This window comes from Schistocerca cancellata, chromosome 2 (genome assembly GCF_023864275.1).
Source record: "Schistocerca cancellata isolate TAMUIC-IGC-003103 chromosome 2, iqSchCanc2.1, whole genome shotgun sequence".
In the NCBI taxonomy this organism is placed as follows: domain Eukaryota; kingdom Metazoa; phylum Arthropoda; class Insecta; order Orthoptera; family Acrididae; genus Schistocerca; species Schistocerca cancellata.
In genome coordinates this window covers 728,375,610-728,399,834 of record NC_064627.1, presented here as the reverse complement: position 1 = coordinate 728,399,834, position 24,225 = coordinate 728,375,610, and the positions used below count along the sequence as shown (strand labels likewise).

At 43.5% G+C, this 24,225-nt stretch overlaps 1 protein-coding gene and 1 non-coding gene across 2 annotated transcripts in view; both read right to left on the bottom strand.

Moving 5' to 3' along the window:
- LOC126158122 (uncharacterized) overlaps positions 1 to 24,225 on the bottom strand; it is a 61,810-nt gene that overhangs the window by 7,361 nt on the left and 30,224 nt on the right. The window contains exons 4-7 of the mRNA XM_049916422.1: positions 11,496 to 11,760; positions 10,280 to 10,400; positions 2,015 to 2,212; positions 1,824 to 1,951 (exon numbers count right to left, since the gene is read on the bottom strand). Coding sequence (XP_049772379.1) covers positions 1,824 to 1,951; positions 2,015 to 2,212; positions 10,280 to 10,400; positions 11,496 to 11,760 — 712 coding nt within the window. The remainder of the gene's footprint in view (positions 1 to 1,823; positions 1,952 to 2,014; positions 2,213 to 10,279; positions 10,401 to 11,495; positions 11,761 to 24,225) is intronic.
- On the bottom strand, positions 9,634 to 9,752 carry LOC126163913 (5S ribosomal RNA). The gene has a single exon (XR_007535334.1). It is a non-coding gene; the product is annotated as a 5S ribosomal RNA (ribosomal RNA).

Below are 24,225 nucleotides of genomic sequence, written 5' to 3'. Positions count from 1 at the left end.
GCTCGAAACCGTTAATCGGAAATTGTTTATAAATTTTTTCCGTAGTTCTAGTTGGTACTAAAAGTTCTTGGATACCTTAAGTGCTAATTAATTCTCGATGGATCCACAAGCACACTTATTGTCAGCAGTTTATTTTTAGGCTGTCGGGAACGAGTGAGAAAAAACGTCAGTGTGGAATCTAGCCTTTCCTTTATCTTCGTTGGACTTAAACATTTTAACCCTTAACTAACAAGGTGATTTTTCTGCAACGTTTGGTGCGAGGTGGTATTTGTGGAACCCCTACGTTTAAACTCAGATTGGGGCACAAATCATTCGAAATTTTTAATTTAAATTATATGAAATTTATTTTTGTAATTATGTGTGTGTTGTTTAATACTTATTGTTGATTCTATTTACTAAATAGAGCCTGGAGTACATACTTTTGTTCCTTTTTCAGATAGTACACATAAAAAACTGTTACAGACCTAAATTTTAAATTCTGGACAATTATGTAGCAAGTAACTGTTCATGTGAAACTAAATTCCCGGGTTGAAACTTGCGCCTGAAAAGTTCTCTCCATCGGTACAAAAAGAAAGTCAGTAAAACTGACAATAAATGCTAGGATCTACATTTTTTTACTGTCACTCAGAATATATTTGATTTTAATTAACAATTTACATATTTTACTGGAGAAACAAAGGCCCTCATCACAACTATCCTGAAGTTCTTCCTCTGAATGACCCTTCGCTAGAAGAGCTGCGATCATTGGCTATTGTAAAAGCGTCGTCTTTTTCGTGTATTTTTTTAATCTGTATTGCTGGAATTTTGCCCAATTAACAGACCAACAATTTCATGAAATTTAGGACGGTAAACACTGACACATTTCTGCAAGCATATTTTGTGCTATACTGGAGAAAACGGGTCCGTAGTTCTCGATTTGTGGTCTAGGAGACCCAGGAAGTGTCTACACGTGTCGACAACAAAAAAAGAAAGCGATAATGCTACCGACAGTAAAACATTGCAGGATTGGCGGCTTAAGGAAGGCAGAGGAGTTACTGAAGCTCTCTGCCAGAAGTGACCTTGGAGAGTGAGTTCGAAAATTTTTGCTCGGTCTGAGACACACCCCGGGAGTTAAGGGTTAAACCGGAATTCTGTATCATAGGTCGTAATTCAGATTTATCCTTGTCTCGCGAAAACCATGGCACTTAATTATTTACACAAGCCCTCGAACGTGCAACTAAATGTGTAATTTAGAACCTTCACGACAGCATTTTTTTTAGAGTAGTATTTAACAAATTAAAAATATGTCGTGTGACGAGGGCCTCCCGTCGGGTAGACCGTTCGCCTGGTGCAAGTCTTTCGATTTGACGCCACTTCGGTGACTTGCGCGTCGATGGGGATGAAATGATGATGATTAGGACAACACAACATCCACTGCATGAGCAGAGAAAGTCTCCGACCCAGCCGGGAATCGAACCCGGGCCCTTAGGATTAACAGTCTCTCGCGCTGACCACTTTTTTTTTAATCTCATTTTGTCGCTTTCGTTCGTTGCATCTGCTCGGGGCGGACGTCGTAAGACATCCGTTTTAAGTTCGTTGTTGATCGATTAACTCAGTTTTTTTTATTACAGTTGGCTGCTAACCCTCTGACCGAGCACGCTGAGCTACCGTGTCGGCAATGCTGAGCTACCGTGCCGGCGACCACTCAGCTACCAGGGGCGGACTATCTGACAAATGATGTAGTTGCTATTTATTTTCATAACATCTGTGTGTTGACCAGGGTAGCTATAGAACGTGCTCCGCAGGCTTTTGTTATGAGAATGTGACACTTGTGGAATATAAACCTTGAAGTTGAAAGCTCTCGCTGGTGATGATGGTGGTGATGGTGATGGTGGTGGCCGTGGTGATGCAACGTCGGAGGCGGAGGGGGCGTGGGACCGCAGTCGTCGTCGACGTGCGCGTGGTAGCGGTGGTAGTGCGGCGGCGGCGGCGGCAGCGTGTGGTGGTGGTAGAGGTGGCGGTGGTAGGGCGGCGCGGGGGCGGGCACGGGCGCGTGGAAGCAGCCGCCCGCGGAGCGCAGGTCCTGGTGCGACCGGCTGAGGCACGGCGGCGGCGGCGGCGGCGACCGGCAGTGGTCTTCCGGGGGCGGCAGCCGCGACGTGCTGCCCCCGCCGAGCCCGCGGCCGGACTCCAGCATGTAGCGCCGGTGCGGGATCACCTGCACACGTCGCTGCTGTCAGTGGCAGGCCTTAATACGCTCGTAGAAAATTCTTACCCAGGTGCAGATTAACGGATTAAAGGAGGCGTGGGGGTGCGATATCACGGCTCAACCCTCCAAAACCGTTTTAATGAAAGCTTTTGTATTTGAGTATATATAAATTACCAAATTTCTCAGCCATCTTTCGAATAATTACTTAAAATAAAATAATTTTTTAATACAACACGTTTTTACATCGACCATAAAATATAAAATAATTTCTTCTATCCCATACAGATCATCAACACCGTACGGACAGTTCAGAAAATTTATAACAAGAATTTTTAATATCTGTCAAAAAACTTGTAAGATTTATAACGAAAAGCATGGGGCACACGAAACAGGTAATTTATACATGAATAGTTTACCTCTTAACTATTATCACTTGCATGTGCCCCATGTTGTTCGTTATAAATGTTTTATGTACTTTCGTAGCTATTAAAAATTCACTATCACAAATGTTCAGAACCGTCTCTAAGGAGTAAGGTATATATGTGGGGATAGGAAAAATTACTTTATTCGTTTTAGTCCAGATTAAAAACGTGTTAAATTAAAAATTTATTTTACCTCAAATAATTATTTTATGCTTTGTAGTCATGTGTGTGTGGAATTTTTGTACTGTGGCCAGAATCTGACAAGGACCTGAAACAGGTGAAAAACCAGCGGAGACTGGCCGACTGGCCAGGAACCATCAACAGCAGTTAGCCAAGGGTGAAAAGGACAACAACGAGGAGAAAATGTATGACAGGGACAACATGACAGAGTAACGAAGTTCAAAGAGCGGAAACCTAAGGTGCACCGAAATTTAAGATTAAACCAACGGAATATAATGAGAACAATATGAAAGCGCAGCGAATACACACTGATGGGAGGGCCAAGGGGCGAACAGCTTCATAGTGCAGCTGCAAAAACTAACTGGCTTGCAAGGAGGGCGCGACCCTTGCGGCGCCGTGAGGCCAGCACTACAGAGACGATGCTAGCATAGCAAATGAGGCAATGACATCCAGCAGCCGTCATCGAGTTCAACGCATGCTGCATGGAACGCATTCTAACATTACACACACAATATGCAATCCCTGCAGGACAGCCGAGACGACGACCGCGTGGTCTATGGCGGCGCGGCTCCCCCCGTCGGAGGTTCCAGTCATCTCTCGGCCATGGACGTGTGTGTTGTGTAAGCGTAGGGACTGATGACTTCAGCAGTTTGGTTCCATAGGAACTTACCACAAATTTCCAAAATTATTACCACCCCTTTTTACCCTACCCCCACCCTTATGGGAGCCAGCTGGATCAGACAGACAAGGAAGTGAGTTAATATTGCATTGTCACTCAGTTCTTAGTTATGTTTAAAATTTCAAGTCTCTAGCTCATGGGGAAGCTAGTTTGAAACCAACTGCAATATTTGTACTGGTCAGAAAGACAGAAAAGAAAGCGACATAATAAAAAAAACTGCTAAAATGCGGTAGATTGCTGACAGAGAGTCTAAAAAATGCAAGGAATTCTTGAAATTTGCAGCTACGTTTATCACAGAATTGTTTTGAATTGCTTGCGAGAGGGTCTGCCCACATGGAAGGGTCTGCAGTCCAGATAATGAAAGGCAATCATTCACAGGTAGCAGCTATCAACGACAAATTCGAGACAGTTCATGAGTCAACAGGTGGAACTGGCAAATCATCGGAAGTTGAGTAAGGCAAGTCAGAAAGGAAAACACCTTTCACTACCCTAAAAATCACCGAAAGGCTGACTTGCCCGATCGCAGGCGAAAAAGAAGGAAGCAGCTTTCCTACTATTTACACACTCGTAGAGCTTGAGTACCTATGTTCGCAATCGTACTACTAAGGGAAATAGTGATAATGGTGAATGCGCACGATGATTTTACTTTGTATAAATTACGACATTGTCAAAATTGTGCAAATCCGTTTCTCTTGTGAATCTTAAACTAATTGCATGGCAAACGTATTTCGGAAGACTGCTTTTCAAATGCCGTATTTCTCTGTCTTTCAGTGTCTTGGAAGATACGATGTACTAAGAACTGATGTAAAAGAAATATTATTGTTAAGCATTTTGTAATAATTAAACAATTTACCATTGTTATATAAAACTATTGTTGTATAAAACGTAGGCATCTGTGGCACAAGTAGGGCTGGTGACAAGTTCTATTTGTGTTGTTTCGGGGGGGGGGGGGGGGGGGGAAATGTGAGGGGAGAGGGAGAGAGAGTTTGCAATAAACTGTGGCCCTCTGACCAGAGGCCTGGACTCGTATGTGCTCTTACATTGTAAGCCTAAACATAAATAAATGTAATGTAATGCAATGAGAACAAATTAGATGAAAAGATGCAATTTCTTTTCGTAACACAATTCGGCGATCAGCCAGTGGAATAATTCACAGTCGTCGATTACTTCGAAGTAGCAGAGGTTCAAAATACCGCTTCAGTTGTAAATTTCTTTATTTTCGCACGACCGAGAACGAGAGGGAAAACGAGAGCCCAGTTACTTGTTGTGGCAGACGCTCTATCGAGTCAAGAGACATATTACTTTCTCCAGTGTCGTTGCGGCGATAAAAGTAAAAGGATTCGATCTTTAAAGGCAGTTCTTGATAACTATTCTTCACATGCGGACGTAACAGGAAGCGAGGAAAATAGTCTTGGAATACAGCGTGTTCTCTATCACAGATTGTACAGTGAAGATAGATAAAGGGCACCAAATGATTTCGGAAGATTTTGAGGTATCGTAAAGACACTTCTCATTAAACGACGTATAGTATCGTGTTATAGCGAAGTTCATTACATAAGTGTCAGTACCAACATTTTTTCAGTGGAGCATTAGAAATTCGCCGCCCGGGGTGGCCGAACGGTTCTAGGCGCTACAGTCTGGAACCGCGCGACCGCTACGGTCGCAGGTTCGAATCCTGCCTCGGGCATGGATGTGTGTGATGTCCTTAGGTTAGTTAGGTTTAAGTAGTTCTTAGTTCTAGGGGACTGATGACCTTAGAAGTTAAGTCCCATTGCGCTCAGAGCCATTAGAACCCATTGGAAATTCAGCGCTTTAGCCATGAAAGTGATAAATTCAACGGAGTATCATTATCCAAGATTTAGGTTTAACGTGCAGAGACAGAGCATAACCTCGAAATGGAAGCAGGTTGGGGAAGGTCTATGTCACAATCATAGGAAGTATCCCAGTATTTAGTTCAACAAATTTAAGGAAAACTTGAAACTGGGTGGTCTGACGGGAGTTTAAAACTCTGCCCTCTGAAATGCAGATCCATTAAGCTAAAGACTGCGCCACATCGATAGGTTCATTTTTATACATTCAGTAATTAATGTCAGAGAAAGTATCGTTTCTCCACTAACTATTAGAATTTATCTGTTTAAAGATGAACTGGTCGTTGTTTTTTGCGGAAGTTCGTGGCTAAGCACCGACTCTAAATGGCGGATTAACAATTAATTTAAAACTGATACTTATTATACTTGGCTACATCAGATTGGGCCTATAATCCGCTGAAAGGTAAATGACATGGTTAGACAGTAGGAATGGTTCGCCAAGTTATTAGGGTAATAGTTCTATTTTTTTTTAAAGCGTTGAGAGAAAGATGGTCACATATTGAATGGATGTGCAGAACAATAAATTTAGCTATTAAGATGTTTTATTCATTTAACGTACGTGCAGTAGCAGCACACAGAAAATACAAAGTTCTTAATTTTTCAGCGTTTTCATTTTTTACGCTAATGTACAAATCCGAGCAGTTTAGATTCGATCCGTTATACAAATAGATTATTTTCAGCCACATTCCAGCAAGCTGGGAGTAGGGCAAAGGGATGTCGAATCTAAATGTATTGAAGCAGGTTTGACGATCCGACATCTGTATTACAGTCAAGGGCAATCTCTCAGATACCTTGATCGGGACCGGAGGATTGGAGCTACTTTTATTTGTTTCTGGGAGAATACGTCTATGTCAAAGTTAAGGAAACCTAATGTTTATATGTGTGTGTGTCTCTCTCTCTCTCTCTCTCTCTCTCTCTCTCTCTCTCTCTGTGTGTGTGTGTGTGTGTGTGTGTGTGTATGTAAGAATGCAAAGACAATGACTTGCTCTATATGCAGAGCAGTGTAGGCCTGCCTAAGCTGTTGTACTCGTACTGCTGAATCTGCATGTATGCTGGCGTCATTCCAGTGGAGCATTTCTTTTCCATCTTATCCTACGCGACACATTTTTTTTCTTTACATATGAAATCACTGACTTACGGATAAGACATAGTTTGATGATCAAAACAGATAAATTCTGAATACCTGGGTGTTAAAATCACGAACAACTTCAGTTGGAAAGACCACATAGATAAAATTGTGGGGAAGGCGAGCCAAAGGTTGCGTTTCATTGGCAGGACACTTAGAAGATGCAACAAGTCCACTAAAGAGACAGCTTACACTACACTCGTTCGTCCTCTGTTAGAATATTGCTGCGCGGTGTGGGATCCTTACCAGGTGGAATTGACGGAGGACATCGAAAGGGTGCAAAAAAGGGCAGCTCGTTTTGTATTATCACGTAATAGGGGAGAGAGTATGGCAGATATGATACGCGAGTTGGGATGGAAGTCATTAAACCAAAGATGTTTTTCGTCGCGGCGAGATCTATTTACGAAATTTCAGTCACCAACTTTCTCTTCCGAATGCGAAAATATTTTGTTGAGCCCAACCTACATAGGTAGGAATGATCATCAAAATAAAATAAGAGAAATCAGAGCTCGAACAGAAAGGTTTAGGTGTTCGTTTTTCACGCGCGCTGTTCGGGAGTGGAATGGTAGAGAGATAGTATGATTGTGGTTCGATGAACCCTCTGCCAAGCACTTAAATGTGAATTGCAGAGTAGTCATGTAGATGTAGATATAGATGTAGACGGTTAATCTCTACGAAATGACAAGTGGAGAGTGAAACATCACTGAATTCATCTCTTTCACTACCAAATTTAAAAGGCCATATGCAATGCTTTGCAGTTACATAGAATACCCAAATAAAAACTTGGAGGTTTCGAGTTAGTCCATGAAATTCCTATAGTGGCTTAATGTGAAGTTGACAGTTTACGGGGTGGAATTTTGGTTCGACAGTTTTAAGCTGTTTCCTTTACTGGGCGAAAAATTACTTATACAGGGTAATTCTGTGATGATGGTACAAATTTTCAGTGATGACGGAAAAGGGTAAATGTATCAATTTGAGGTAAGGGTCCCTGGTCCGGAAAAAAATCAAGTTGAAGGTTATTAAGCGAAAACAGTTCTGATACAAAATTGTAGGGTAGGCAACTTTCAGAGGTGGTAGTGTGGGCCAAAACAAAAAGTAATCTAGTATAGATGAGCTCTATAATACCGGTACATACCTTAAGAGCTATGAGCACTTGTTCGTCTTCGTTAGGGTGAAACATATCTTATCTACTGCAAGCTTTTTGGTTTCAGTATTTTTCGAGGAAGTAATATGGAGCGAAACAAGAAAAAATGATTAGTAAATTTGAGTTCTAACCCGCGTACCTTAAGCGTTATGAATACTTTTTCAGTAGAAAAGATGTGTTTCACTGTAGTGAAGATGAAAAAGTGCTCATAGTTCTTAAGGTATGCGTTTTAGAACCTATATTTACTGGATACTGTTTCCTTGTTTTTGTGCGTACCATCTTCTCGAAAAGTATGGAAACCAACGCGATGTGTTTCACAGTATAGAAGATGAACAAGTGCTCGTATCCCTTAAGATATGAATTTTGGCCCTTATTTATCGTTTAAGTCTATTCTACCACCTATGAAAGTAGCTTACTCTACAGTCGTAGGAACTGTATTGACGATACATGTATTCCATTGTTAGCGGTATCAGAACGATATTCGCTTATAGCTTTCGACCTGGATGTATCCGGACCAGGGCTCCTCAAACTGATATGTTTACCGTTCTCCATTATCCCTGAAATTTTGTAACATCGTGACGGAATCACCCCGTATGTAGAGATACGGGCTTAGGATCTATCGTCTTAGAGTGAACATTTAGAGAAACTGTTACGTCATATATTTCCTGTGTTTATAAAGAAAATACGCCTACCACGTACGAAGAGGAGAAAAATTCTGGCAACCACATGCTTAGCTAGAACAACTGCATTGCAGAATGGCGTGAGATAGAAGAGTGATTAAGCACTTCGACCAGCACTAGAGAGGAACAGGATCTAAATTGTCGTCGAGCCATCCAAATTTAGGTTGTCCTCGTATCGCTAATACAAGCTTTGGGACTGGAGATGTTTGGACGCAATGGCGAATGTCAAAACCCGAACGTTGCTCGGTTCTTGGCCAGCTGAAGCAAAGAGGAGAACTCATTTAAAGTGAAAGTTCCTCTTAAATCAGAAACAAACTGCACTTGATTAAACTGTCACTCATAGATATTTGTGCATCTCAAGCACCACATTCACTGTTAATGGTACGATTAAAAGCAAAGCAGTCAACGACAGTGACCCGCAGTCGCTTTTATCACAACATCGTAAGCTAGTACAGGATCATATAATAAGTAATTTCTTTACTCGTGTGTACTATCATTTAGTCAGTTATTACGATTGTAAGTTGTATCAATGTGTGTTTTATGCATATTTTTAGAAACAATATTCTTTGAGATATTCCATTTTACTTACAGGTCAGGGATGCTTGGAGCTAGCGATACAGAACCAACGATTTCTTTTGAATATGACTCTGGCGCGGAATCCTATGGGTATTTAGCCTCCACAGAGCCGACCAGCTCGCACAGTCGGCCAGTTCGCTAGTGACGTTACGTGAAATAGTGATACTGTGATCATCGTAACAGGATAAAGCACAAATGACACAAGCAGAAGAACTCATTTGAAGCCGTAAAACAAAGGTAGTTACGCGGGAGGGCAAGGAAACAAATGACTAGATTGGAGGCTTAGTCAGGAAAGCCCTAACTCTGCAACTCTTCTGAGAAGAAGGCCATCCTGTTAATTGACTGCTGCGAGTAGCAGACCTCACGTGTATATGCGCTCACCAAAAGATACAGAAAAAAAAATTCAAATGTGTGTGAAATCTTATGGGACTTAACTGCTAAGGTCATCAGTCCCTAAGCTTACACACTACTGAACCTAAATTATACTAAGGACAGACACACACACCGATGCCCGAGGGAGGACTCGAACCTCTGCCGGGACCAGCCGCACAGTCCATGACTACAGCGCCCTAGACCGCTTTGTTTTCTTTTTCTTTTTTTTAAATCTCATTTTGTTCGCTTTCGTTCGTTGCACCTGCTCGGGGCGGACGTCGTAAGGCATCCGTTTATGTTCGTTGTTGATCAATTAACTCAGATTTTTTCTTTTTTATTACAGAGGGCTGCTAACCCTCCGACCGAACACGCTGAGCTACCGTGCCGGCATGAGATGGAGCCAACAGCACCCGGTGTTCCCAGGCGGTCACCCATCCAAGTACTAACCGGGTCCGATGTTGCTTAAGTTCGGTGATCGGACGAGAACCGGTGTATTCAACATGGTATGGCCGTTGGCTTGATTTTATATACTGAATCAAACCGCTCGGCTAATCCCGTGTAGCAAAAGATAGAGCAGCTTGCAAGCGTCCTAGCTGACGCCGACGCTACAGCCTGAACTACTAACGTAATAAGTGGACAAGTGATGACTGTCGATCGCTCTTCCCTATTCGTGTTGCGTATGCGCACAGCTCACTGTCCTCCCACCGTGGCTCTCGCGCCTCTGACTGTGGACATCTCACGCTGCAACCACAGTACTCGACCTGTTGTCATCCTGGCATCTTTCCTGGATTTTACTTAGACTCATCCCGCTTGCATAGTTGATGGTAAATGGCCACGGACTCAGAATCTCAGCGGCTTGTTTCTAATTTTTATGGTCAATTTAATCACGGCGTCGGAACAAGATCAGGGTATACTTCTTCCCATCTGTCTATATTCGTGTTTTGCAAAAAGCTTTCGTCGAGGATCTGCCTAAACAAAGGTGGAGAACAGGAAAAATCTGATTCGATTGGCTGAAGAGGATCGCCGGTATTGTTCGAAGACTACCTGAGAATGGAGGAAGACGGAGGTGAATGGCACAGTTTGAAGTGAAAACTTGAGACAAAGTAGCGTCACGACAATTAGGGTTGAGCACCATGATTGATCGCCGTCGTACATCTTGTTTAGCCTGACAGTTGCACAGAAGTCTATAACTGCCCACGTCGTGTTGTGCCGACTCCGCTGTAGCTTGAATGGATTTTTAAGTTTGTTTTATATGCCCGACTTCTAATTTCACCACAAAAGTCTCCAGGGCTGAGCAGTTATTGCCCGATGACGACACGCAATACAGTTTGTTAAAGCGTAGTTCGCCGTTGTTAATTATGTTTTTAGATTTAATTTTATTACTCGTACAGAGACTCAACGTTCCTTTGTTTAACAGCGCGTCGTCACAATAAGTATGAAATGCGAATGTCTTTGCAATACATAATGTCGACTATTCAGTTAAAGTTCGTACCTATTTTGCCATTTTAGAGAAGAGAAACCTTAAGGGTTTCTGCTTCTATAGTCTCAGTATCAAATGTTCACTAATTTTAATTTACTTCCTATCTTAGTTCAGTATTTAACACAAATTATATATCAGCGTCATTTCAGAGATATTACGTCGGTTCCACTCTAACGGAATGACACGTAATTGTCATTTAACATCACTTTTATTAATAATCCTTTTTCTTATGACGTAAATGTTAATGAATTATCCAGGAGGAAAGAGGGATTGACCCTAATCATGAGATAATAGCTTTTAATGAGCCCGCAATCGTTAATTAAATAAAAAGTCACGTTCAAGGATGATATGCGAACAACTTTCGTTACGTCCGTTTTCACGTATCTGTCGAAACTAATCCTGTCGCCCACAATTCAAATTAACACTGACGTTAACCCCTTTTGTCGGAACATCGATTCGTAACTATTATGTGAAAGTTCATTCTAGTTCCCGAATTAATGCCTTTCAGATACGCGCACGAGCAAACATCAGAACGGAACACAAACGACTTGTTTTAAGAACCGAACAACGCAATGACGTTACATTACGACAATGTCCGCCCAATGAACATCTCTTTGACTCTATCTTCTCTACTCTGCTTAATTAAATTATTCCTAATTACAATTTATTCAGCTATTTAACGAAAACATCTAACAAAAAATAAAATAAATTTATCCCAACGTACTCACCGGGGGCGGCGGAGGCAAGTGGTGTCTGCGACAGGCGGGCGGCGGCGGCGACAGCAGCGCCGAGGAGGCGGACAGCTTCCGGTGCAGGTCGTGGCGCTTGCGGCCCCACTCCAGCTGATGCCAGAAGATGTAGAGGAAGACGGCGCACGTGCCCGCCGTCTCAGACGCCATGAAGCCCGACACCACCAGCAGGAAGCTGAAGCCGTAGCGGTACGTGAACAGCGGCGGCTGCAGCTGCGACCGCGGCCGCAGCTTGCTGCCGATCTCCGCCTTGAAGATCGAGATGTACATCACCAGCCCGATCAGCATCAGCAGACCTGCGGGCACGGGAAGCCGACGCTCGTCACCGGTTACCAGATTTACCACCTGCCTCTGACTCGTCTTGCTGTTCAAGTCAGTAATACATGTCTGCGCCTTTACATATTCACTGAAGATCGTAAGCTGACTGAACAAAATATAGGGTGCGGCGCTTAAACCCAGTGAAATAAGCAAATTTATTGAAACAAAATACAAATGAAGATGAAAATTATTTTTCACATAAGGAGCAGTATCATTTTGGAGTAACACTTCACCCGTAATGACCGCCTCGAATCTTGTCCTGCAACGATCGCAAGCACTCTTTAAAACAGCACTGTCCATATTCGTGAATGCTGCTTCGGGTAGCGGTGCATAGAGGTGCGACATTACGTTGCCTCGTCTTATTGGGAAGTTTTTCGACTACGCTCCTAAGATAGTAGCCGAGTGGTTCAAATCCCAGCTATTCAGGGACCGGAACTCCTTTGACCAGAACACGTGTACGTTATCCGAGAGCCAGTTTTGGACTAAACGGCTCGTATGAGGTCCTCCTTTGACATTCGACGTCTTTTTCGCTTGCTGACATTCAATACTGACTTCAGTTTCCCAGCGACTGCCTCGGTGTTCTCCGAAATCAGCGCCCGAGCCTTTTGGATGACTGCCGCAGTTTTTTACATGCTTTTCCTCGAATGAAGTCTCCTCGACGGGTTAGCGGAACCTTTCCCAGACGTTTCCGAAGCATTGTACTTGGCCACGATATCGGAGACAGTTGATCTCGGGTACTTCAAAGGGTCTAACTATTTCAGTGGACGAACGCCCAGCGCGAAGCCTTTCGATAATCGCGGCTCTTCGGTTGTACTTCGCACGTGTCCGTAACATCTAGGCCATTTTGAGGTTCTGACAGTTAACGAGATAGCTATGGCTTTGAAGAACACCAATCGCAACCTCCGGTGGAATTACGATGTGACCAGAAATTCAAATTGAAATTTATCCGGATTTAAGCGCCGCACCCTGTATAGTCACCCAGTTAAAAAAGCACACTCATCACTTTGGAGCAATGTAACTGATAAACGCTCATGCTCATAAATTAAGGATAATGCTGATACATGGTGAAACAACGCTCTGGTGGGCGGTTTGCGTGTTTAAACCACCTAAGGGTATGACTATGCGGTACATTTGACCTGCGGTCGTCGCACGGTGGGGCTGGCAGCAGTCCACATACGCAGAGGTGTGTTGATGCATGTCAGAGTACAGTGCAGCCACTAAGTAAGCAGACTTTTTAAGACATACTAATGGTGAGTGTGTGTTGAAAATGGCTCAAAGAACACTTATTGATGACGTTATGAACGGTAGAATAATAGGGTGACTGCAGGCTGGTCAAACACAGCAGGTCGTAGCCCGGGCCCTCCGTGTGCCACAAAGTGTGATCTCAAGATTATGTCAACGATTCCAGCAGCAGGAAACGTGTCCAGGCGCTACAGTACGGGACGTCCACAGTGTACAACACCACCAGTGCCCGCAGAAGGCCACGGAGTCCTGCAGGTAGCCTTGCTCGGGACCTTACCGCAGCCGCTGGAGCAGTTTTCTGCAGACACACGGTCTACAGACGACTGAACAGACATGAGTTATTCGCCCGTAGACCTGCAACGTGCATTCCACTGACCCCTGGTCACAAGGGAGCCCGTAAACCCTGGTGTCAAGAACACAGTACATGGGTCATTGGAACAGTGGTCCCAGGTTCACGGACGAGTCCAGGTATAGTCTGAACAGTGATTCTCGCCGGGTTTTCATCTGGCGTGAGCCAGGAATCAGATACCAACCCGTTAATGTCCTTGAAAGGGACCTGTATGGAGGTCGTGGTTTGATGGTGCACTACACCCCTGCATTTCTTTGACGGAGGAACTGTAACAGGTCAGGTGTATCGGAACGTCATTTTGCACCAGTTATGTTCGCCTTTTCAGAGGTGCAGTGGGTCTCACCTTCCTCCTGATCGATGGTAACGCACGGCCCCACCGAGCTGCCATCGTGGAGGAGTAACTTGAAACAGAATATATCAGGCGAATGGAGTGGCCTGCCTGTTCTCCATACCTAAACGCCACCGAGCACATCTGGATGCTCTCGGTCGACATATCGCTGCACGTCTTCAGATCCCTACGACACTTCAGGAGCTCTGACAGGCACTGGTGCAAGAATGGGAGGCTATACCTCAGCAGCTGCAGAATATGCCAACCCATTGTACGTGTGCATGGTGATCATATCCCATATTGATGTCGGGGTACATGCGCAGGAAACAGTGGCGTTTTGTAGTACATATGTTTCGGGACGGTTTTCTCAACTTATTACCAATACCGTGGCCTTACAGATCTGTGTCGTGTGTGTTTCCTATGTGCCTATCCTATTAGCGCCAGTTTTGTGTAGTGCCACGTTGTGTGGCACCACATTCTGCAATTATCCTTAATTTATGAGCATGAGTGTAGACCTCATACAAGGCGGTCAGGGGATATTAGTGGATATTAGTCATCGCACTCATGTAGTGTATATGTGCAAGTCAGTTTTGTGAACTCAGCCCTGCAAATAAATCAACTAGGTGACATGACAGGCTGGCAGAAAGAAGTTATCGTCTCTGAACATGCCAATGACTATAATGTGAACGAAACTGCACAATTTGTCGTGTGTGGACGCGGACTTGCCAATTTATTTACGAGGTACACCACTCACAGTCATTACGCATTAAGAGATTCTAACTACAGGGACCGGAAACATATGTTAGTCAGTGATACGAGGGCTGTTCGGAAAGTAAGGTCCGATCACTCGCGAAATGAAAACCACAGTGAAAATCAAAATTTTTTTATTCGCAACAGTTAGTCACACCTTCCAGCTACCTCTCTAAATAGTCACCGCTCCGACTTATACATCTGTCGTGACGTTGTACAAACTTTCCAGTACCCTCGTCACAGAAGGCAGCCACCTGTGCTTTCCGCCAATTCGCTACACTAGTCTGCCTTTCGCTGTTTGTGCCATAATGTTGTTTACGCAGCCAGCGGTTCATGTAAACAGAGATGAACAATGGGGGGAGCCAATTAAGGGCTGTATTGTGGGTGATCGAACACTTCCCATCGAAAACGCTGCAGAATGCGGCTGAAAATTGTCTTGAAGAAAGAAACGCCGGCCGCGGTGGCCGAGCGGTTCTAGGCGCTTCAGTCCAGAACCACGCTACTGCTACGGTCGAAGGTTCGAATCCTGCCTCGGGCATGGATGTGTGTGATGTCCTTAGGTTAGTTAGGTTTAAGTAGTTCTAAGTTCTAGGGGACTGATGACCTCAGATGTTAAGTCCCATAGTGCTCAGAGCCATTTGAACCATTTTTGGAGAAAGAAACGCATGACATTTATGTCATGGCTTCAGGCGAACTCTCTCATCAGATCCACATACTTTGTGGGAGACAATGTTGTTTTAGGCATTTCTAAGTGATCACTTTGCGCTCTGAACGGAAAAGAGCGACGTGAAGCCGTCGACAAGCACGCTGAAGACATTGCACGTCTGTGCAAAGTTCCATCGGATTTTCATGGAAGTTTCCATTTAGCGCCTTATCGGACCTTACTTTCAGAATACGCCTCGCAATTGGTTTAAAAGGAATTGCTGCTGTCAGTTAATCCAGGTCTATCTCAACACTGCGAAAGGTACAGCACGCAACAGATAAGCAGTCGAGTAACTTGCAGCGGCCAAGGAGCACAGAAGCTAGACAGTAGCTGACTAGAGGCATATTGTGTGACTAGCCGAATTGTAATTTTGTGGAGTAGTGCATGGCATCCAGCGCAATGGCGGTCCAATGAGGCGTTTAACGTTCAGTTTGCGAAGAGTTTAGTTCAGGCTGAAATTGATTCTGAGATATTTTCACACTTTGGTGTCGCTCATTCAGGTTACTGGATCTTGAACCAGGATGTGTATTTCAACATTACAGGGAAAAAATGTTGCCCTTTCTGCTACATCTTCATGATGAGCATGTTGAGGACGCTCTCATATTCCAGCGCAACAGCCTGGTTCACAGGGCTGCTCGCATACGTTCCTGGAACACCTAGGCTCCCTGCGGTATTCTACTACAAATTCCGCCAGAACAGGCCTCGGAAGGCCGAAAGGTATCGACCGAACGCCGTGTTATCCTCAGCCACTGGATGCAGATATGGAGCGGCATGTGGTCAACACACCGGTCTCTGGCCGTTATGAACTTTTATGACTTACCACTCAAGTAGCTCTTCAATCGGCCTGACAATGGCTGGGTGCACCCTGCTTGCCAACAGGGCTCGGCAGACCAGAGCGATCAGCCACTCAAGGGCTATCCAAGACCGACAGCGTGATCTGATGTTATCACTGTGACAAGGACGCTGGCCCATCGCACCTCTCTTGGCCCGGTAAATTCTACATCTACATCTACATCTATACTCCGCAAGCCACCTGACGGTGTGTGGTGGAGGGTACCTTGAGTACCTCTATCGGTTCTACCTTCTATTCCAGTCTCGTATTGTAATCATAATCAGTTTTCTGCTATATTAACAGGTCCTTTGCCTCTCCATTTTCTGCGTTCCATTGCTTCCTTCTTAAGGCTGCTGTATGTTGTACCATCCATCACGTCATGCAGTATCTGAAATCTCTTCCCTCTTCGCTTCCTTTTCCCTTCCACATAATCTTCTAAAACGGTTTTTATCAGTCCGTCATTCTTTCTTGGTATATACCCAATCCTATTTCTTTTTCTTCTTTTTATTACATCTAGTAACTGTCCTTTCTCTTCCGCTCTTCTCTGTACTTCTTCATATTTACTCTTTCCATCCAATTTTTTCTTCCCATCCCCCGCCATGTCACACTTCAAAAGCCTCGAGCCTTTCTCTGCCTTTCTTCCTCAAAGTCCATGTTTCACCGCCATACAGAAGAACACTACATACAAAACATTTTATGAGTTTTTTCCTCAGTTCTCTGTCCAGACTGTTGCAGAAAATTCTTCTTTTCTTATAAAAAGCCTCTTTTGCCAATGCTATCCTTGTTTTAATTTCTGTGCTGCACTTGTAGGCCGTGTCTATCCTGCTTCCAAGATACTTAAAATTTTGCATCTGTTCTAATATATCTCCACTCAGCATAATTTTTATTTCTTTATTTCCTCGTAGTGCCAATACTTTTGTTTTCTTTGTGTTTATTTTCATTCTATAATTTTTTCCGCTAGCTTCAATGGTGTCCACTGAATCCCGTAATTCTTTTTCCCCTGTGGCTAGAAGGACCGTGTCATCAGCAAACCTCAAACACCCTACTCTTCTTCCTCCAATTTCTACTTCGTTGTCATCTAATGAGCATTGGTCAATCATATTTTCCAAGTAAAGGTTGATACGAGTAGGTGATAGACGGCATCCTTGTCTTACTCCTTTTCCTAGTCCGATCCAGTTTGTACTTTCTCCTCTCATTTTAACTGAGGCTTTTTGATTCAGATATAATGAGTTTACAAGTCTTGTGCTATTCCAGTCCACTCTCTTTTCCCTCATTATAGTCACCTGCTTGTCTCAAGCTACATTGTCAAACGCCTTTTCTAGATCGATGAAGGACATATAGAGGTCTCTTCCTTTTCAATAAACCTTTCTGCCAAGATTCGTAGGAGCCCTATTGCATCTCTGGTGCTCGTATTCTGTCTAAAGCCAAACTGCTCCTCGCCAAGATTCTCCTCCATTACTTTTTCAAGTCTCTTATTAATTATTCTTAGCGTCACTTTGGCTGCATGTGAAATGAAGCTGATTGTTCTGTGCTCACTGCATTTCTTGGTTCCTTGTTTTTTGGTAATGCAATCATTACTGTTGTCAGAAAGTCCCCAGGCCATTCACCACTGTCATATATTTTATTACATATCCTCAATATTTCTCTTATTCCGCCTTGGTTCAAGCATTTTAATATTTCTCCCGGTATCTTATCTGTACCTACACCTTTGCCATTTTTCATTGCAGCCTTGGCAGACTTTACTTCTTCCATTATGATGGTTGGTCCTTTCTCGTCATCAATTACACTGTTGAGTGACTCAAGTACCAGAGTTTCTGGTTTGCGATCTGTGTCATATAGCTCTTTTAGATATTCTTACCATCTCTGGAGGACATCGTCACGATCTTCGTATACTACCTCTTCGTCTTTACTCAAAATTTCCATAGTAGTATTTTCTACTCTGTGTTGATTCCATGTCATACCTGTTGTATAGTAAATCGTATCTTCCATTCCTGTCCAGTTCTTCAATTGCATCACATTACTCTTTTAGCCGTTTTTTCTTAGCCTGCTGTGTTTCTCTTCGCCGTTCATTATTTAACCTTCGGTACATCTTTTTTGCATCTTCAGTGTTCTTGTTTTTAAATTTTCTTCCCTCCTCCACCTTGGAATTCTTTTCTTGTGTGACCTATGGCTTTTTTTTGTCCCTTTCCCTTTTACATATCCGATATTTGCTGTCCTGCTTTAATAATTCCTTCTTTCAGCATATTCCAGAACTCGTTGACATTATCAGGTGGTTCTTTGTCTCGAAATGTGTTTAGATACTCAAGTGACAACATTTCTGTAATTTGTTCTTTATTGGATCTTATCTTCTCTAGATCCCACTTCTTCACCTTGGTCGCCTTCTTCAGTTTTTTTATTCTTATTTCTTATATAAGTAAGTTGTGGTCGCTATTAATATCTGCATCTGGTTATGTTTGCACCTTATTGATTCCATTCCTGTATCTTTCTTCTACCAGAATAAAATTGGTTTGGTTTCTGTATTTATCCCCTGGTGATTTCTAAGTGTAGAACCTCCTCTTGTGGTTCTTGAACCATTAAATTAGCCATTCACCTCTATCATTTCTCTTTCCAAGACCATGACTGCCTACTATGTTTCCCTCTTTCCCTTTTCCCACAGTGGCGTTCCGGTCTCCGATTACTATTTTGCAGCATTTTTTATTTTCGTCCATTATTCTCTCTCTTACATTGTACGTTTCCTCTACAATTTGGTCATCATGTTCTGAAGTTTCCATGTACATCTGGACAATCAGTAAATCTTTTTGTGTTCCTTTCAGCCTTACGCCAATAACCCGGTCATTTGCATAGTCCAAATATTCCACACATCTAGCCAATTGTTTTGTCATAATCATTCCTACTACATTCATTCCTTTTCCTTCTCCTCCTGAGTAGTACATTACATATTCATCTGACTGGAACTCTCAACATCCATTCCATCTTACCTGAGCAACTCCTGAGGTCCATATGGTTATTTTCCATCTCTCTTTTAAGGTTTTCTCCTTTTCCTGCTTGTAGCAGAGTTCTAACATTCCAGGTACGAATTCTCGTTTGGATTTTTTGTCTCCTTTCAAGTTGTCCTCCCCCCCCCCCCCCCCCCGAAGATCCGAAGACTATTTTACCTCCGGAGACTGATTTAACATGAGAGGAAGCCATTTTTGTGCATAAAATTGAGACTGCATTACGCAGGGAAGATAATCTGCGGTGGTATTCCGTTGCCTTCCTGTAAATTATGGGATCTTAATTACATACAAAATGTCCGAAAAGACTGGGAACATCGAGTGAAATGTAGCAATCAACATACCCGCAGATTTGTTGCTCTACGAGATTTATCATCGATTAATTGCTTCAGTAGGCTATGGAAAATCTGAAGAAAGTTGTGGACTCTCTTCTTCGCCGGATTGAGACCACTGTCAAATTGCAGGTTATGTCACACGGCATGGCGTGATTTCATCTCATGGTGATTAACGTTTGTCCAGTGTACTTACTGGAACTCACTTACTACAAAGCGAGGCATCGTACTCAAAGCATGGTTCTGTATCTACGGATGGTGGCATTCTTCCATATAATAGAACACCAAAGTATCTGGGCGTGACACTCGATAGAACATTGAGCTATAAACAACACCTTGTAAACACTGCTGAAAAAGTCAGAACTAGAAACAACATTGTCCAAAAGCTTTGTGGCACTAGTTGGGGGTCCACTGCCTCCGTTCTGCGTAGCTCTGCGCTAGGACTTGTCTATTCTGCAGCAGAGTACTGTTCCCCAATATGGTTAAATAGTGCTCACATCAAGAAGGTAGATGCAGTCTTGAACCAAACGATGAGGATTATCTCTGGAACGATCAGGTCAACTCCTGTCCAATGGCTGCCTGTATTGAGCCATATCCCGCCGCCACATTTGCGCAGAGAACACACACTTGTCAGGGAGTATCGAAAAATCCAAAATAGCCCAGATCTTCCTATCCACACCCTGAGTAATGGAATTGAGCAAAATAGATTGAAATCCAGACACCCCCCTCTCGCAAGTGCCAAAGATCTGGTAAAGAACGCTTTTATTCTTGAGGACCGCTGGAGAGAAGAATGGGAGGAAAAGACACCGCCTCAGGTTAACACCTTATTGGGAACATCTAACAGACCTCGGGGCTTTGACTTGCCCCGCAAAATCTGGTCTACCCTTAACAGGATCAGGACGAGCCACGGCCGCTGTGCGGACTCCTTGTACAAATGGAGCATAGTGCCATCACCACAGTGCGACTGCGGCGCCGACAGGCAGACAATTCACCATATCGCGGTAGAATGCCCTCTGAGGGCCTACCCTGGGCCAACAAGGGACTTCATGGATGCGACTAAACAGTGCAATCGATTATATTTCTAACCTAGATGTTTGTTTGTGATATTGTAACTGTTTTGTGTGTTATGTACTTTTAGATTTTTCATACGTGATTTGTACTTGCCATACGCTAAATAAAAAAAAAATACGGATAATATTGTGGCCGCCGAAACTGTAAACTGTAATACCTCCTACCTCTCTTGTTATATTTCGGTGTTTCTCAGTTACCTACATTGTGAAGTGATTAGCCTGTTTTAATAAAGATCATAATTTTTTACAAAGTCAGTGGATAAAAATAATTCTAAGTGTTTTTCTAAGGGCGCAGATGTTTCAAAGGATCTTCAATTATGTAACCCAATCATAGCTTAGTGCCCCTCTAGACGACTATTTCTTTCATTTAATGTATGTAAGGTCACAAAACTGTTCAATGACTTTGTATCAAATATCTATCATACGCCTTTTACATATAAACAGGTTTATGTACTAGAGGCGTTCTGTACGTAATGCATCAAACTTTTTTACTGGCTAGTTTCGCTTGAAAGAATGCGAAATTTACTGTGGGACATCGTGGAATATTCCTGCTTCATTAAGTTCCGATATGTAGCCGTGCTATTACGTAGCCTTCAAAATAGCGTCCGTAACGTTTCTAGCATGGAGCTGTCATCGTGTTTCTTTTAATGGTAAATCAGAGCACTGCAGATATTTACAGATGATTGCAGGATGTCTGAGGAGACCTGGCACTGAACAAAAGCAAGGTGAATCGTTGGTAGAGGCGTCTACCATAATCGCAACGAAGTCTCGCGAATCAGTCCGAACTCACGCGTGCCAGCCGGCCGCACGCAGCTGTGACTCCCGCAGTATGTTCGTTGGCACAAAAATGCAAGCGAACTTCCCCTTCTCCATGACAACGCAAGACCTCCTACAAACCTGTGCACCTGAGAACAGCTCAAAAAACTTCATTGGACCGTTCTTCCTCATCCAACCTACAAACCGGATCTCACACCTTCCGACTACCATCTGTTTGGTCGAATAAAGAATGCACTCCAGCATTACGTAGGTGATGGGGAGGTTATTGACGTAGCAAGACGTTGCCTCCAACATCGACCAGTAGAGTAGTACCATTGGGGTATACAGTCTTTCTGAGTAAGGTGGCGTAAGCCCGTTGCAGTGAATGGAGATTATGATGAAAAATAGGGATTTGTAGTCAAAAGAAAGGTATTATGTATAGGAATCCTGAATAGAAACTAACTTGCTTCCCCTCACATTCTTCCCAATGAGTTTCAAACAGAAAATTTTATTTCTTCCTTCTACACAAAAGAATGGCGAGAAAGCGGAATCTGAAAAGCTGAATATGTCAGACGGATGCTTTCGTAGAGGAGTGCAGAATATTGGCGCTTAACTGAAGTTACGTCGTTGTTCAGGCGCAGCGTTTTGGCCTGTGTTGTCAAAAACCTAAGTTTGTGACCCGCAAAATTACCTAACAGGGTGACCAACATTACGAGTTATTCAGAATGAGATTTTCACTCTGCAGCGGAGTGTGCGCTGATATGAAACTTCCTGGCAGATTAAAACTGTGTGCCCGACCGAGACTCGAACTCGGGACCTTTGCCTTTCGCGGGCAAGTGCTCTACCAACTGAGCTACCGAAGCACGACTCACGCCCGGTACTCACAGCTTTACTTCTGCCAGTACCTCGTCTCCTACCTTCCAAACTTTACAGAAGCTCTTCTGCGAACTTCTGTAAAGTTTGGAAGGTAGGAGACGAGGTACTGGCAGAAGTAAAGCTGTGAGTACCGGGCGTGAGTCGTGCTTCGGTAGCTCAGTTGGTAGAGCACTTGCCCGCGAAAGGCAAAGGTCCCGAGTTCGAGTCTCGGTCGGGCACACAGTTTTAATCTGCCAGGAAGTTTCATTACGAGTTATTATCATAAACAGGCATTAAACGCATCTCTCGCAGATAAAAGACAGTACTATTTTAATTACTCACAGACAAACTGCAGACCTCAAGTTCCACAGTCATGACATTAAGCCTAGGGGGAATTAGCAACGTAAAATCTCGCCACGTGCAATGCTTTCAGTTTTGTTTGCTATTGCATCCTGTGTTTTTACACAAGTGATATATTCATCTACATCTACATCTACATTTATGCTCCGCAAGCCACCCAACGGCGTGTGGCGGAGGGCACTTTACGTGCCACTGACATTACCTCCCTTTCCTGTTCCAGTCGCGTATGGTTCGCGGGAAGAACGACTGTCTGAAAGCCTCTGTGCGCGCTCTAATCTCTCTAATTTTACATTCGTGATCTCCTCTGGAGGTATAAGTAGGGGGAAGCGATATATTCGATACCTCATCCAGAAACGCACCCTCTCGAAACCTAGCGAGCAAGCTACACCGTGATGCAGAGCACCTCTCTTGCAGAGTCTGCCACTTGAGTTTGTTAAACATCTCCGTAACGCTATCACGGTTACCAAATAACCCTGTGACGAAACGCGCCGCTCTCCTTTGAATCTTCTCTATCTCCTCCGTCAACCCGATCTGGTACGGATCCCACACTGATGAGCAATACCCAAGTATAGGTCGAACGAGTGTTTTGTAAGCCACCTCCTTTGTTGATGGACTACATTTTCTAAGGACTCTCCCAATGAATCTCAACCTGGTACCCGCCTTACCAACAATTAATTTTATATGATCATTCCACTTCAAATCGTTCCGCATGCATACTCCCAGATATTTTACAGAAGTAACTGCTACCAGTGTTTGTTCCGCTATCATATAATCATACAATAAAGGATCCTTCTTTCTATGTATTCGCAATACATTACATTTGTCTATGTTAAGGGTCAGTTGCCACTCCCTGCACCAAGTGCCTATCCGCTGCAGATCTTCCTGCATTTTGCTACAATTTTCTAATGCTGCAACTACTCTGTATACTACAGCATCATCCGCGAAAAGCCGCATGGAACTTCCGACACTATCTACTAGGTCATTTATATATATTGTGAAAAGCAATGGTCCCATAACACTCCCCTGTGGCACGCCAGAGGTTACTTTAACGTCTGTAGACGTCTCTCTACTGATAACAACATGCTATGTTCTGTTTGCTAAAAACTCTTCAATCCAGCCACACAGCTGGTCTGATATTCCGTAGGCTCTTACTTTGTTTATCAGGCGACAGTGCGGAACTGTATCGAAAGCCTTCCGGAAGTCAAGAAAAATAGCATCTACCTGGGAGCTTGTATCTAATATTTTCTGGGTCTCATGAACAAATAAAGCGAGTTGGGTCTCACACGATCGCTGTTTCCGGAATCCATGTTGATTCCTACATAGTAGATTCTGAGTTTCCAAAAACGACATGATATTCGAGCAAAAAACATGTTCTAAAATTCTACAACAGATCGACGTCAGAGATATAGGTCTATAGTTTTGCCCATCTGCTCGACGACCCTTCTTGAAGACTGGGACTACCTGTGCTCTTTTCCAATCATTTGGAACCTTCCGTTCCTCTAGAGACTTGCGGTACACGGCTGTTAAAAGGGGGGCAAGTTCTTTCGCGTACTCTGTGTAGAATCGAATTGGTATCCCGTCAGGTCCAGTGGACTTTCCTCTGTTGAGTGATTCCAGTTGCTTTTCTATTCCTTGGACACTTATTTCGATGTCAGCCATTTTTTCGTTTGTGCGAGGATTTAGAGAAGGAACTGAAGTGCGGTCTTCCTCTGCGAAACAGCTTTGGAAAAAGATGTTTAGTATTTCAGCTTTACGCTTGTCATCCTCTGTTTCAATGCCATCATCATCCCGGAGTGTCTGGACATGCTGTTTCGAGCTACTTACTGATTTAACGTAAGACCAGAACTTCCTAGGATTTTCTGTCAAGTCGGTA